The sequence below is a fragment of the Gadus macrocephalus genome, chromosome 10 (genome assembly GCF_031168955.1).
Source record: "Gadus macrocephalus chromosome 10, ASM3116895v1".
In the NCBI taxonomy this organism is placed as follows: domain Eukaryota; kingdom Metazoa; phylum Chordata; class Actinopteri; order Gadiformes; family Gadidae; genus Gadus; species Gadus macrocephalus.
The window spans coordinates 12,579,907-12,592,561 of NC_082391.1; the positions used below are offsets into that span (position 1 = coordinate 12,579,907).

Below are 12,655 nucleotides of genomic sequence, written 5' to 3' on the forward strand. Positions count from 1 at the left end.
CTCTGGTCTCCTCCATGTTCTGTGTAATCCAGTGTGTACATGTCCCCATACGCCTCCAGGCTGGGGGTAACGCAGAGATCATCACATTCTTATCTTGTGCATCAGAAGACCCATCAGCGATCCTTAGAATCAGTCCTATTGTGCTTCCACACGTCTGCACACGGATGGGTGAGATGCTTCTGATTGGATGACCATAATTCCCATTGTCTGTTAATCTGCTAATGTAAACATCCTCAAACATGTGACAGGTGGCTTTCACACTGTTGGAATCATTATTTCTCTTTACTTTTATTAGTGTGATTTATTCATCTAGTTGTACTTTAGCTCATCTAGTTGTACTTTATCAGTGTCATCGTGATGGTGAGTTGAACTAGTGTTAGCTTTACATTGAGCTCAGACCAAGCTCAGTGTAAAGCTAGCATTCCTCTAGTTCTACTTGTAGCTCAGTGTACAGCTGTTCGGCAGCGCGTTCCTCTAGTTCTACTGGTAGCTCAGTGTACAGCTCTTCTTCAGAGCCCAACGTTCCTGAAGTGGTTCAGCAGGGTGCATGCTGGGATCGTTCATTGTGACAGAGGTGTGCAGGACGATGTGTTGAGGAAACAGCTGGACGGGTTGGCTGCCGACAGACGGCAGCAGACAGATGAACCGCCTGGTTCCTCTGTGACCGCCTTGTTCCTCTGTGACCCTGGTTCCTCTGTGACCGCCTGGTTCCTCTGTGAAGCCTGGTTCCTCTCTGACTGCCTGGTTATTCTGTGACCGCCTGGTTCCTCTCTGACCGCCTAGTTCCTCTTTGACCGCCTGGTTCCTCTGTGACACCTGGTTCCTCTGTGACGCCTGGTTCCACTGTGACGCCTGGTTCCTCCCTGACCGCCTGATTCCTCTGTGACGTCTGGTTCCTCTGTGACGCCTGGTTCCTCTCTGACCACCTGGTTCCTCTGAGTGCCTGGTTCCTCTGTGACGCCTGGATCCTCTCTGACCGCCTGGTTCCTCTGTGACGCCTGGTTCCTCTCAGACCGGCTGGTTCCTCTGTGACATCCTGGTCCCTCTGTGACGCCTGGTTCCTTCCTGACCGCCTGGTTCCTCTGTGTCGCCTGGTTTCTCTCTGACCGCCTGGTTCCTCTGTGTCGCCTGGTTCCTCTGTGATCGCCTGGTTCCTCTGTGATCGCCTGGTTCCTCTGACCGCCTGGTTCCTCTGTCGCCTGGTTCCTCTTTGACCGCCTGGTTCCTCTGACCGCCTGGTTCCTCTGTGAACGCCTGGTTCCTCCCTGACCGCCTGGTTCCTCTCTGACCGCCTGGTTCCTCTCTGACCGCCTGGTTCCTCTGTTTTGCCTGGTTCCTCTGTGACCGCATGTTCCTCTGTGACCGCATGTTCCTCTGACCGCCTGGTACTTCTGTTTTGCCTGGTTCCTCTCTGACCGCCTGTTCCTCTAACCACCTGGTTCTTCTGTGTCGCCTGGTTCCTCTGTGACCGCCTAGTTTCTCTGACCGCCTGGTTCCTCTGTGACTGCCTGGTTCTTCCTTTGGTGGGTGCGGCCGGCTTCAGATCTCTACAGGACTTTACTTGCTCTAATGGCAAAAGGGAAAGTTGATGAAAATAACTTTTAGAGGAAAAATAGGAAAGTTGACTTCAGAGAAAAACAATTATCCCAGTGCTGGGTTCATTTGAACATCAATGTCACGCTTGCCTTTCCATTACAGACTGAATTGTCCATCTGGCTGTCATCTGTGCTCATGCGATGCTTCTAATGGAGGTTGTGATCCAGTTCAAAGGGGCTTTCAGAACATCAATTGGCCTCCGTTTCCCTGATAAGCAAAACTAACATGTTTTCTTCCTTCCCTTTGTGGCCTAAAAAATAAAAGCTTATTTTTTTTTAAAATCTGTTTAGATTGTATTCCACTGTTAATTATTGTTCTGATCCAAAGCAAAAGGTGATGAATGTGCATGACGTCTGCAAACCAGAAGGTTTCAATACAGCAGATCAACTTCAAAGGATGTGTTTGGGCCCTGGTTTCTAGAACTCACCACCCAGCAATACTTTTATTTCCACACAGAATGTGTTATTTTTCCCAGAAGCCACTGGCTTATCACCATAGAAACAGTTCTTCCAGCAGGGGTGTTGTTAGTAGGTGGCGGGGCTCAGAGTGTAGAGGACCCCCGTCCAAACCCCCCAGCTGACTCTCCAAGCTCCTGGCCCAGAAGATGCTGGAAACAAGGCCCTGGCCCTGTGTGTGTGCCTGTGTGTGTGTGTGTGTGTGTGTGTGTGTGTGTGTGTGTGTGTGTGTGTGTGTGTGTGTGTGTGTGTGTGTGTGTGTGTGTGTGTGTGTGTGTGTGTGTGTGTGTGTGTGTGTGTGTGTGTGTGTGTGTGTGTGTGTGTGTGTGTGCTCCTGAACAATACAGACAGGTTATGCAGAGGAACTCAGTGCAGGCTGGAGCACGTCTTTGTTGGTTCCTTTCAGAGCTCCTTTTATCAGCCAGATGTTTCTGCTGAAGGCAGATACAGAGAATGTCTCCACGTTGACGTAGAGAGAGGCAGCAACAGGTCGGCTCTTGGGGAACTGATTCTGCTCTCCTCTCTGAGGGACAGGACTGCCCCCCCCCCCCCCCCCCCCCCCGCGCGCTCAATCAAGATGGAGGCGTGGGCTACATGTGATCATTGTTTCATGATATTCATATCTTCCTATAATTGCTTTTCTTTATTCTCTTGCTGCAGGAGACAACAATGGATGGCCACATCTCTTCGACAGCTACTTCGGGATGCCCAACTCCGACCCCGGGACCAGAACCACCACCTGCCGTAAGAACACCACCTGCTGGATACACCACCTACTGGAGACACCACCTAGTGGAGACACCGCCTAGTACAGACACAACCTAGTACAGACACCACCTACTGGGGACACCACCTAATACTGACACCACATACTGGAGACACCACCTAGTACAGACACCACCTAGTACAGACACCACCTAGTACCGACACCCCCTAGTACAGACACCACCTACTGGAGACACCACCTAGTACAGATACCACCTAGTGGAGACACCACCTAGTACAGATACCACCTAGTGGAGACACCACCTACTGGAGACACCAACTAGTACAGACACCACCTAGTACAGACACCCCCTAGCACAGACACCACCTAGTGGAGACACCGCCTAGTACAGACACCACCTAGTACAGACACAACCTAGTAGCGACACCCCCTAGTACAGAAACCACCTACTGCAGTCATGGGGTGTAATTCCGCATTCGGCTCAGTCCACTAGTGGACGTTTCTGAGCCGTGCTTCCTGACCCACTGGGAGTTCGGTACAGCTGAGTATGTGCTGAGAAACTAGCTTTTTATTGCTTTAATACCTCTCACACACACACACACACACACACACACACACACACACACAGCATCATCACCATCATCATCACCACCACCATCATCATCCACAAATAGACATGAACTACATAATCAGGTTTTATCCTCTTCAGCAGTCCCTCAATCTTCCCTGCTCTTCTCTATCTTCTCCTGCATTATTATCTGTCAGCATTTCTTTAAATTAGAATATGATAAATAATCATTAACTTATTAACACTCAGAATACCCCACCTTAATAAATAAATGTATAGCCACAGGAATACCAAATCAGCCTGGTAGTGAGAACCGGGGATGGGCCATGAGTGAGTGTGGGCCTGATCCTCAGAGGATCATATTGAGGGCACTAGGTCTCCAGAGACGTCTAAAGTGTTTATTATCCCGCTCCAACCAATTATTGGTTTACTTTTTCTAATCGGCCCGACCAATGTAAACCCCTTCATTTACAGTTGAGATAAAAATACAATTATATTCAAAAATATTATTATGTTTGGTGCAAATTAGGTCAAAGGGCAGAGGGCAAAGGTCAGAGGGGCCCAACGATGTGAGGCAGCCCGTCTTGGGGTTGGTTTACTTGGTGAGCTGCCTCTTTCCATTCCAAAGCAGAGTGGATGATGAGCCGGACGGCTTCAGGAATGACGGACATTCCCTGTTGCTTGTGTCGTTCGAGGAAATGCCCCCTCCTGATTTGAAGGGAGAAAGCTTCCGTTCTAAAGGAGACTCATTTCAAGCGTCATTAAACGACCAAAAGCGAAGAACAGAATAGAAGTAGCAGGGAGACGAGAGGACAAAGCGCCCCGCTACAGGGTCTCAGCAACGTCCTCCACTCAGCCCCCCGCTATAGGGAGGGGTAGGGTCTCAGCAACGTCCTCCACAAAGCCACCAAGGATCAGGATGCCGCCGTTAAAGCAACAGGGAGTGAGTTCATCACCGGAAAGAGTGAGTGAGTTCAGGCAGGAGAGAGTGAATGAGTTCGGGCAGGAGAGAGTGAGTGGCTGATATTCTGACCAGAAGAGAAGAGCTGCTCTAACAATATTACTGTATCAGACAAAATCTGCTGAGTGGATGAGGGAGTTATCAAGTGGCGCTTATGATCCTTTACGAACAAAGCCAGAGATTTCATTCCATACCCTGTGGCGCTTGAGACCAAACCAACCTTGCTCAGTTAGCCGTCTCCATCAGGTCCTTCCAAGAGACTGAAGAGCCGCTGAGCTTGTGATCAGCCTGGGAAGATTTCAGCAGCTCCATGGGACACCATGGAGCTGTTTGCCATGAACAGACTGGGAGGCATTTCCACCAAAGGAACTCCGGACACGACAGGGACGAAGGCAGACTGGTAACGCTGGTATGAAATAAGAACGTTTCGGGAGGGAAACTGCAGATCCAGCAGATGTTCTGCACTGCGTTGCCCGAGCTGGAAATATGAACATGAAATGTTTGTTTTCTTGAGATCCAGGAGATTATAGAACCAGCAGGTCCACTAAAAATGTGCGTACGCCCAGAAGCCAAGTTTTGCGTGCGACAAAAAATATTCCGATTTATAAAACCCTGCGTACGCACACCGTACGCAATCTTTGCTTTATAAGTCACAGAGTGCCTACAAGTGTGCGCAGCTGAATCAGCTTCACGTTCCGCCCTGTACACGCCCCTTTTTAACCATAAATGGTCAATGCAAATGACCTCATGAATTCGATCTGCATATAAAACAGACTCAGACAGACTCAGACTCAGAAGTATTATGTCTTGTCGGAGACAATGGCAGAAGTACTGAGAAAAGCAAAAAAGCGAAATTTCACGGAGGTTGAAGTGGAGACACTTGTGGGTGAGATGAAGGCCGGAAAGGTAGTTTTGTTCGGCGGTCACGGGATTGGGATCGCCAACAACAAAAATTAGAGTGAGTGGCAACATGTTGCTGCAGCAGTGAACTCTGTCAGTAGCACGGAGCGCACAGTCCCAGAATAAAAAAAGACATAGAGTTACATATTTTTATGTAGCCTACCAATAAATCGTTATGGTCCCTAAATACCCTCTCCCTCCGAATCCTGCCATTTGCATGGTCCGCCAGAAGTGCCATATGGTGCAGCATTACCACGGCGCTCACCTCTGCATTTATAGGGTTACGGTAATAAGACTGACCGAGAACACCTTGGATAATCAGTGTGTATCACCGACGTAAAATGTTCTTGAAGGCATTAACCCCTTTTTAATGCCTGATTTGTCATGAAAAGCATCAAGAGTAACGGATAACGATTGTGATGAGGAGTGTGGCTTGGTTTTCCAGACTTGGGATTGACATTTGATTATGTGTTAACAGTGTCACATAAAAATTATGTGACATTATGTTATTGACACATGTTGGACAGATGCTTTATTCCATGCAGTCGCGCCGTCAGTGGACAGTATGGAGTGACGGGATTAAATATAGAGATTTTTTTTTTATTTCTATTCTAAGGAGATGTTTCTGGAGTTATAACTGAGAAATAACGCAGTTGATTTAAATTATTCTGATTAGGATTTAACGCATGATACGGGTTGAAATTAAATATATGAAGGGCGATGATAAAACATAATCGTTCTTCTCACTCTCCAATTCTTCGGTCTGACTTCAGTTCACCACCACACCATCTGTGTCGCCAATTCTCCTTTCCCTCCAAACCATGCGTACGCATGGGTCAGAGTTTGCTTAGGGCTGCGCACATTTTCCCGTCAAGTTGGCTTTTTATAGATCACAACCTTGGCGTGGAAAGTCACGTACGCCAATTTCAGCCCCGTTTTGTGCGTACGCAACGGTTATAAATGAGACCCCAGGCCTTTGACAAGACCTTGAGTCAACATGGGGTGATGATCTCTACTGAGGAGCCGGGCTCAGCAGGGGATATGTCCTGAGGAGATGTTATGTGAACATGGGCTGATGTTCTCTACTAGGGTGCCTGGCTCAGCAGGGGAGATGTGATGTGTACGTGGGGTGATTTTCTCCACTGAGAAGCCTGGCTCAGCATGGAAGATGTTACGTGAACATGGGGTGAGCAGGGGGGATGTCCTGAGGAGGTGTTCTGCGTTAAGAGCAGAGTTTGGAGGGGTTCATTGAAGATGGCTGAATTTAACGATCCGAATGGGTCATGGACCTTGCACTACGGGTGGACGGAACACAGGAGCTGAACATCTCTAATCTGAAGCTCGAGGGCCTTCGGCTCCTAAGAGCAGATCATCGGGTGTGAACGCCTCCTCCACACAACTCTGGAACTCTGGAAACAGCTCTCAGCAGGGATTTCCAAAGATGCCTCTCCCCTTGTGGAGGAGGGAACAGCAGCATGAAAACCCTTCTGCTGTCGGAAACTCCTGGACCGTCCAGGTCACCAGACACATTTTAAATTTGACCAAGTTGATAATTACAACATCATCTTTATTTAAACTGTTCTTGTATGAACAAACTTACTGGCCTTGATATGCTCCAACTTAGGCAATCAATCACCAATTCCACCGGGTTAATGAATTGGATGATATTGATCATGTGGAAGAGGTGTAGGACCCTCGAGACGTTTGTTGACCTAATCTATTCTTCATTGAGCCTGTGTGTGTGAGAGCTGGACTAAAACACAACAGCACGCCGCAGACCAGTGGGAGGTGGTCCGGAGCACGTCTGATCTTTAATGAACGAGCCCACACATCCCCCCGGACCCCCTTCATGACGGCTCTGTTCTCCAGGACACACAGTGTTTACCTGTGTGTGTTTGTGTGTGTGTGTGTGTGTGTGTGTGTGTGTGTGTGTGTGTGTGTGTGTGTGTGTGTGTGTTTGTGTATTGTGTGGACTGCGTGTGTGTGTGTGTGTGTGTGTGTGTGTTTATACTGAGGGTACCGTCGTTGCTGTGTGTTTGTGTGTGTTTACTCCTCTGTCCCCTCCCCTCCCCTTCTCCCCGCTCCTCTCCTCTCCTCTTCCTCTCCTCCATCTTTACACCTACAGGAGTCTGTTGTCTGTATTCTGTTTCCCTAACTACTTTCTCTTATTCCTCCTCTAACTCCTCCACCTCCTCCATGTGCTCCTCGCCCTCCGGCTCCTCAGTGCTAGGAGGAGTCCCAGAGTCATGTCAGTGTCGGGGCCTGGAGGTGGACTGTGATGGGGGCGGACTGCAGAGCGTTCCCTCCGTCGCTGTCAACGTCACCATGATGTGAGTGGGAACCGTAGACAATCAAATACAATGGAACACACAATGGAATACTCCTGCTCCTCCTCCCACTCCTCCTCCTCCTTCTCCCCCTCCTCCATCACCTCCTTCACTCCTCCTCCTCCTCCTCCACCTCCTCCTTCACTCCTCCACCTCCTCCCCCTCCTCCTCCTCCTACTCCTCCACCTCCTCCCCCTCCTCCTCCTCCTCCTCCTTCACTCCTCCACCTCCTCCCCCTCCTCCTCCTCCTCCTCCTTCACTCCTCCACCTCCTCCTCCACTCCTCCATCTCCTCCCCCTCCTCCTCCTTCACTCCTCCACCTCCTCCCCCTCCTCCTCCTCCTCCCTGTAATGTGTTCTCAGTTTTGTTCTGCCTCCTCCCATCCGTTTGTTATCAGCAGCCTCCAGCTGCCTGCGCTCCTCTGAACTCCTCTCAGCCACTTCCAGCGGTTCCGTCCACATTATCACATTATCGGCCTCAGTCTTTGTTCTACAAATGTATTCCTACACGTCCCGTACAGCCGTGCTATTGGGTTGAGGTTCAGCGTTGGGCAGAACAAGGTAGAGGCAGAGGAGCTCTGGGGGTACACAGCGTTACTTTCTTTCACTCTATATGAGTTTTGACCAATCAGGATGCTGGAGGCGGGGCTCTGGAGGCGGGGCTCTGGAGGCGGGGCTCTGGAGGCGGGGCTCTGGCGGCGGGGTTCTGGAGGCGGAGCTCTGGAGGCGGGGCTCTGGCGGAGGGGCTCTGGAGGCGGGGTTCTGGATGCAGGGCTCTGGAGGCGGGGCTCTGGAGGCGGGGCTTCGTAGGCGGGGCTCTGGAGGCGGGGCTTCGTAGGCGGGGCTCTGGAAGCAAACACAAAGTCTGGTCGCACTAGTACAGTTTATAAAGGGGCTGTAAAGGTTTCCTCCACTAAAATATCTTCTTAAAGAAACACTTAACATGAATTAGCATGCAATAGCTTTGCAGAATGTAGCTTAGCATAACATAGCACAGGGTAGCCTTAGGCCCAATCCCATTTCTAGCCCTTACCCCTTCCCCTTACCCCTTCCCCTTACCCCTCCCCCTTACCCCTTCCCCTTGCCCCTCAATACAGAGGGGTAAAACGTTCCCCTAAGAAATGGGACGCCCCTCCATTACGTGGCTTCATCATCGCTGACTGCTATGTCAACAGAAGCCACGAGTAGGCATGTTTCAGATCAAGCATACGTTGCGTTGCGTTGCGTTGCCTCACATAACATAATGAATTAGTGGATAAAAACGTCAGAAATGCTGGCGTTAACTTCCCTATGTGATGCGACGCGTCACATGGCTTTAAAAACTCGCTGGATCTCCATTGTAACTCTGTCCGTCTGCTTTTCTGTGCATATGCTCTTTCAAATAAATGCAGACATAAGACACTCCCCTCAACATATCAAAACATTGCCATAGGATAGGATAGGATAGGATTTTATTTGTTGTCATTGCACATACACACAGGTACACACAGGTACACACAGGTGCACACAGGTGCACACAGGTGCAACGCCAAACCACTCCCCAGGGAAACATAAGGCATGCCATAGGGAACAACGAAACCAACTTACTTAGGAACCAATATTTGGTGGAGTTCACATAAAAAAAGGTATGAACAATGATAAAAAATAAAACAAAATCAAATTAAATTTAGCTCGGCTACACACACACACACACACACACACACACACACACACACACACACACACACACACACACACACACACACACACACACACACACACACACACACCAAAATACTAAATTACAACAAAAACAATGGTCTCGTTTGGTTGATACATTCATTAGGCAATTGGTATAATGACACAGACATTCAGTGGGCTATTGAGCTCAACACAGAAACACCAAAGTAGAAAACAGACGCAAGAATGAAAAGATTGAACAACGTAAGACTCACTCCCACTGTTTTCTGGCGATCATTTTCGATTTTAGGAACTCATTGTCCCTGGTCCCCCTGAAATTAATGAGCCGTATGGTCTCCTGTGGTGTCCCTGAGGTAAAGGTGGAAAGGAAATCTTCAGTTTGACAGGCGAGCGACGTAGCCTAGGTGGCAGCTTTACCGATATCAAAGCAGTGCGCCGGTATAATCAACCAAGGAATAGTAGTAGTAAGCATATCCACTGCACACAAATGTTACTTGAAACCTTAACATGTCATGTCAAGGGATATCGGATATCTATCTCAACAAATAGCGATAGCGGAACACATTAGCATCGGCTTCTAGTGATTCAAAACAAACTTGACTAGTGAATCAAAACAAACTTGACTAGTGATTCAAAACTAACTTCACAATTAAAAACCGCTCGAAAATAGTATTATTACACCAGTCTGCCGTAATTAAAGTGCTGAAAATACTTACATTTGTGCGTGTCCTTCGCTTGAACCATCGCTGCTGTTTATTTGGCGATTTCGGTTGGCCAGTAGAGAGCGCTAAAATCTTGTATAGTTCAACGGTTATTTACCGTTATGTCATGTTTTATATCGAGCTCAGAGATCGCATTGTCCGTGTATGACTTCGAGCTGAATATACAGTCAACTTTACATCATGAGTCCGAATGATAACAACTAGTAAAAATGCATTTTCGGCCGGATTTTCCTCGAAGCCCTCCCTTTGAAGTGTGGTCCTTGGATAGCTTTGTTTCAAGCTACGTTTTGGCTTCGTTTCAAGGGCTACGTAGCCTTTTGTCTTCGCCCTACCCCTTAACCAAAATGAGAATTGGGACACCCTTACCCCTTCAAACCAAGGGGGAGGGGTAAGGCGGAGGGGTAAGGGGTAGAAATGGGACGCACCCTAGTGAGGTGCCCCCTTCACTGTAAAGTGTCTTTGAGTGTCTAGAAAAGTGCTACATAAATTCAATCCATTATTATTGTTATGGCGCAGCATATCCTAGCTCTCCTCGCAATGTGATGGTGCTCTGTGTCTTCCCACAGGTCTCTCCAGAGGAACCATTTGGGGAATCTGAACGGACGCGTCTTCTATCAGTACCAGAGCCTCCACCGGCTGTGAGTCTGGAGGAGTCTGGCGTCTCCAACAATACTAGCTATAGGTCCACAGACTGAGTGACAGTCTGTCACTTTCCTCTTTCCTCTCGTCTCCTCTCCTATTCTCTCCTCCATCTTGACACATAGAGGAGTACACTCAGTCTGTCACTTAGACAGACTGACGGACAGAGCTCTTGGTTTCTCCCTGCAGGTATCTGCAGCACAACGGTATAGCAGCGGTCGACCCCGATGCGTTCAGAGGACTCTACAACCTGACACGGCTGTGAGTGGAAGAGCCCGGATCAATACCCTGATATGTTTCAATGCGTCCTAGTGCTGATCCTGTCTGCTGCACCACGCTGCTAAACTCTTAACAGGTTCTTCTTCAGAATGAAAACATGCATACAGTCCTGTGGGAAAGTAGCGCCTGGCCATGAATGTAATAACGAGTGTTTCCATACGAGCTGTAGACCCTCACTGCCCTAAGGGGCTCCAGCCCACAAACATCAGCCCCTTCAGACACCAGTTCATCAACGTGTGCCTGTGTAGCGTGATGGTCTGAATGCAGATCAGTTTAAATGTGTTGCTCTCCTCTCTCCTCTGACCTTTTCCTTCTCATCTCTCCTTTCTTCTCTCCTCTCTCCTTTTTCCTCCCTCCTCTCTCCTCTCTCCTTCTCCGCTGTCCTCTAACCTCTCTCCTCTCTCCTTCTCTCTCCTCTCTCCTCTCTCCTTCTCCTCTGTCCTCTCCTCTGTCCTCTCCTCTCTCCTCTGTCCTCTCTCCTCTGTCCTCTCTCCTCTCTCCTTCTCCTCACTCCTCTCTCCTTCTCTCCTCCCTCCTCTGTCCTCTCTCCTTCTCCTCTCTCCTCTCCTCTCTCCTTCTCCTCACTCCTCTCTCCTATCTCCTCTCTTCTCACTCCTCTTTCCTCTCTCCTCTCTCCTTCTCTCCTACCTCCTTCTCTCTCCTCTCTCCTCTGTCCTCTGTCCTCTTTCCTTCTCCTCTCTCCCCTCACCTTCTCCTCTCTCCCTCTCCTCACTCCTCTCTCCTCTCTCCTCTGTCCTCTCTACCCTCACCTTCTCCTCTCTCCCTCTCCTCACTCCTCTCTCCTCCCTCCTCTCTCCCCTCACCTTCTCCTCTCTCCCTCTCCTCACTCCTCTCTCCTCTCTCCTTCTCCTCTCTCCTCTCTGGACTCCAGGTACCTCAGCTTCAACCAGATCGCCGTTCTGCTCCCCAGGGTCTTCCAGGATCTGCACAGGCTGGAGTGGTTGTACGTTCCCCGTAATGAAGCCGCGCACCGATGTTAATACGGGGTTTGGTATTCTGAGCAGTAGAGCACGTGGCCCCCGCCTGCGGGGCTAACAGGGAGGCCTTGGGGTGGCTGGACCCAGGTGGGGTGGCTGTTGGCGTTTGGATTGAATCGTGTTAACAAGGAAATGTTTCTGTTTCTGCAGAATCCTGGAGAATAACAAGATCCAACAGATCTCCTCCCTCACCTTCACCGGACTGAACTCCCTGGTCCTGCTGTGAGCTCCTCTTCATTCATCTGTCTCCTCACCTCCTCATCTCCTCACCTCCTCATATCCTCATCGCCTCATGTCTTCTTGTCTTCGTGTCTTTATATCTTTGTTCATCTCTTCACTCATTCATCCCATAAGTATGAACTCCCCTGACTACCCTGTCTGACTCAGTGTGTCAAGGGTGTTGCTGCTGTCAGTACCCTCCTCTGTTTGCGTTGTGAAGGGAACCTCTGGTAAACATCTGCTGGAGCATTGTTGTGGTGGCGATCAGCTTTCACTGCATAGTTCTGAAAGTTTAAAGGCAGAAGTCGGTTCTGGAAGAATCCACCTAGGGTTTATCATGTCTTATAATCATTCATATGTATTAGATTATATGTAGTATGTATATGTATGCATTAGTATGTATGATGTATTATCTATCAATATGTATTAGATCACATTTATTATGTATTAGCATGTATTAGTATGTATTATAGCTTGTGTTTCTGGACCCCAGTGTTCTGCTGAACAACTCTCTGACCCGACTGGAGAACGTCTGCAGAGAAATGCCTCGACTCAACTGGCTGTAAGTTACAAATACATATCTAC

At 49.0% G+C, this 12,655-nt stretch overlaps 2 protein-coding genes and 1 long non-coding RNA gene across 3 annotated transcripts in view; 2 read left to right on the forward strand and 1 right to left on the reverse strand.

The window, feature by feature from the left end:
* Positions 1–12,655, reverse strand: part of ppid (peptidylprolyl isomerase D) — a 314,679-nt gene that overhangs the window by 260,380 nt on the left and 41,644 nt on the right. The gene's annotated exons all lie outside the window — the stretch shown is intronic.
* rxfp1 (relaxin family peptide receptor 1) overlaps positions 1–12,655 on the forward strand; it is a 62,119-nt gene that overhangs the window by 30,252 nt on the left and 19,212 nt on the right. Inside the window, exons 3-9 of the mRNA XM_060062374.1 lie at positions 2,712–2,795; positions 7,432–7,537; positions 10,502–10,573; positions 10,764–10,835; positions 11,746–11,817; positions 12,002–12,073; positions 12,564–12,632. Coding sequence (XP_059918357.1) covers positions 2,712–2,795; positions 7,432–7,537; positions 10,502–10,573; positions 10,764–10,835; positions 11,746–11,817; positions 12,002–12,073; positions 12,564–12,632 — 547 coding nt within the window. The remainder of the gene's footprint in view (positions 1–2,711; positions 2,796–7,431; positions 7,538–10,501; positions 10,574–10,763; positions 10,836–11,745; positions 11,818–12,001; positions 12,074–12,563; positions 12,633–12,655) is intronic.
* On the forward strand, positions 8,754–9,329 carry LOC132465681 (uncharacterized). Its single transcript, XR_009527671.1, has 2 exons — positions 8,754–9,023; positions 9,054–9,329. It is a non-coding gene; the product is annotated as an uncharacterized LOC132465681 (long non-coding RNA).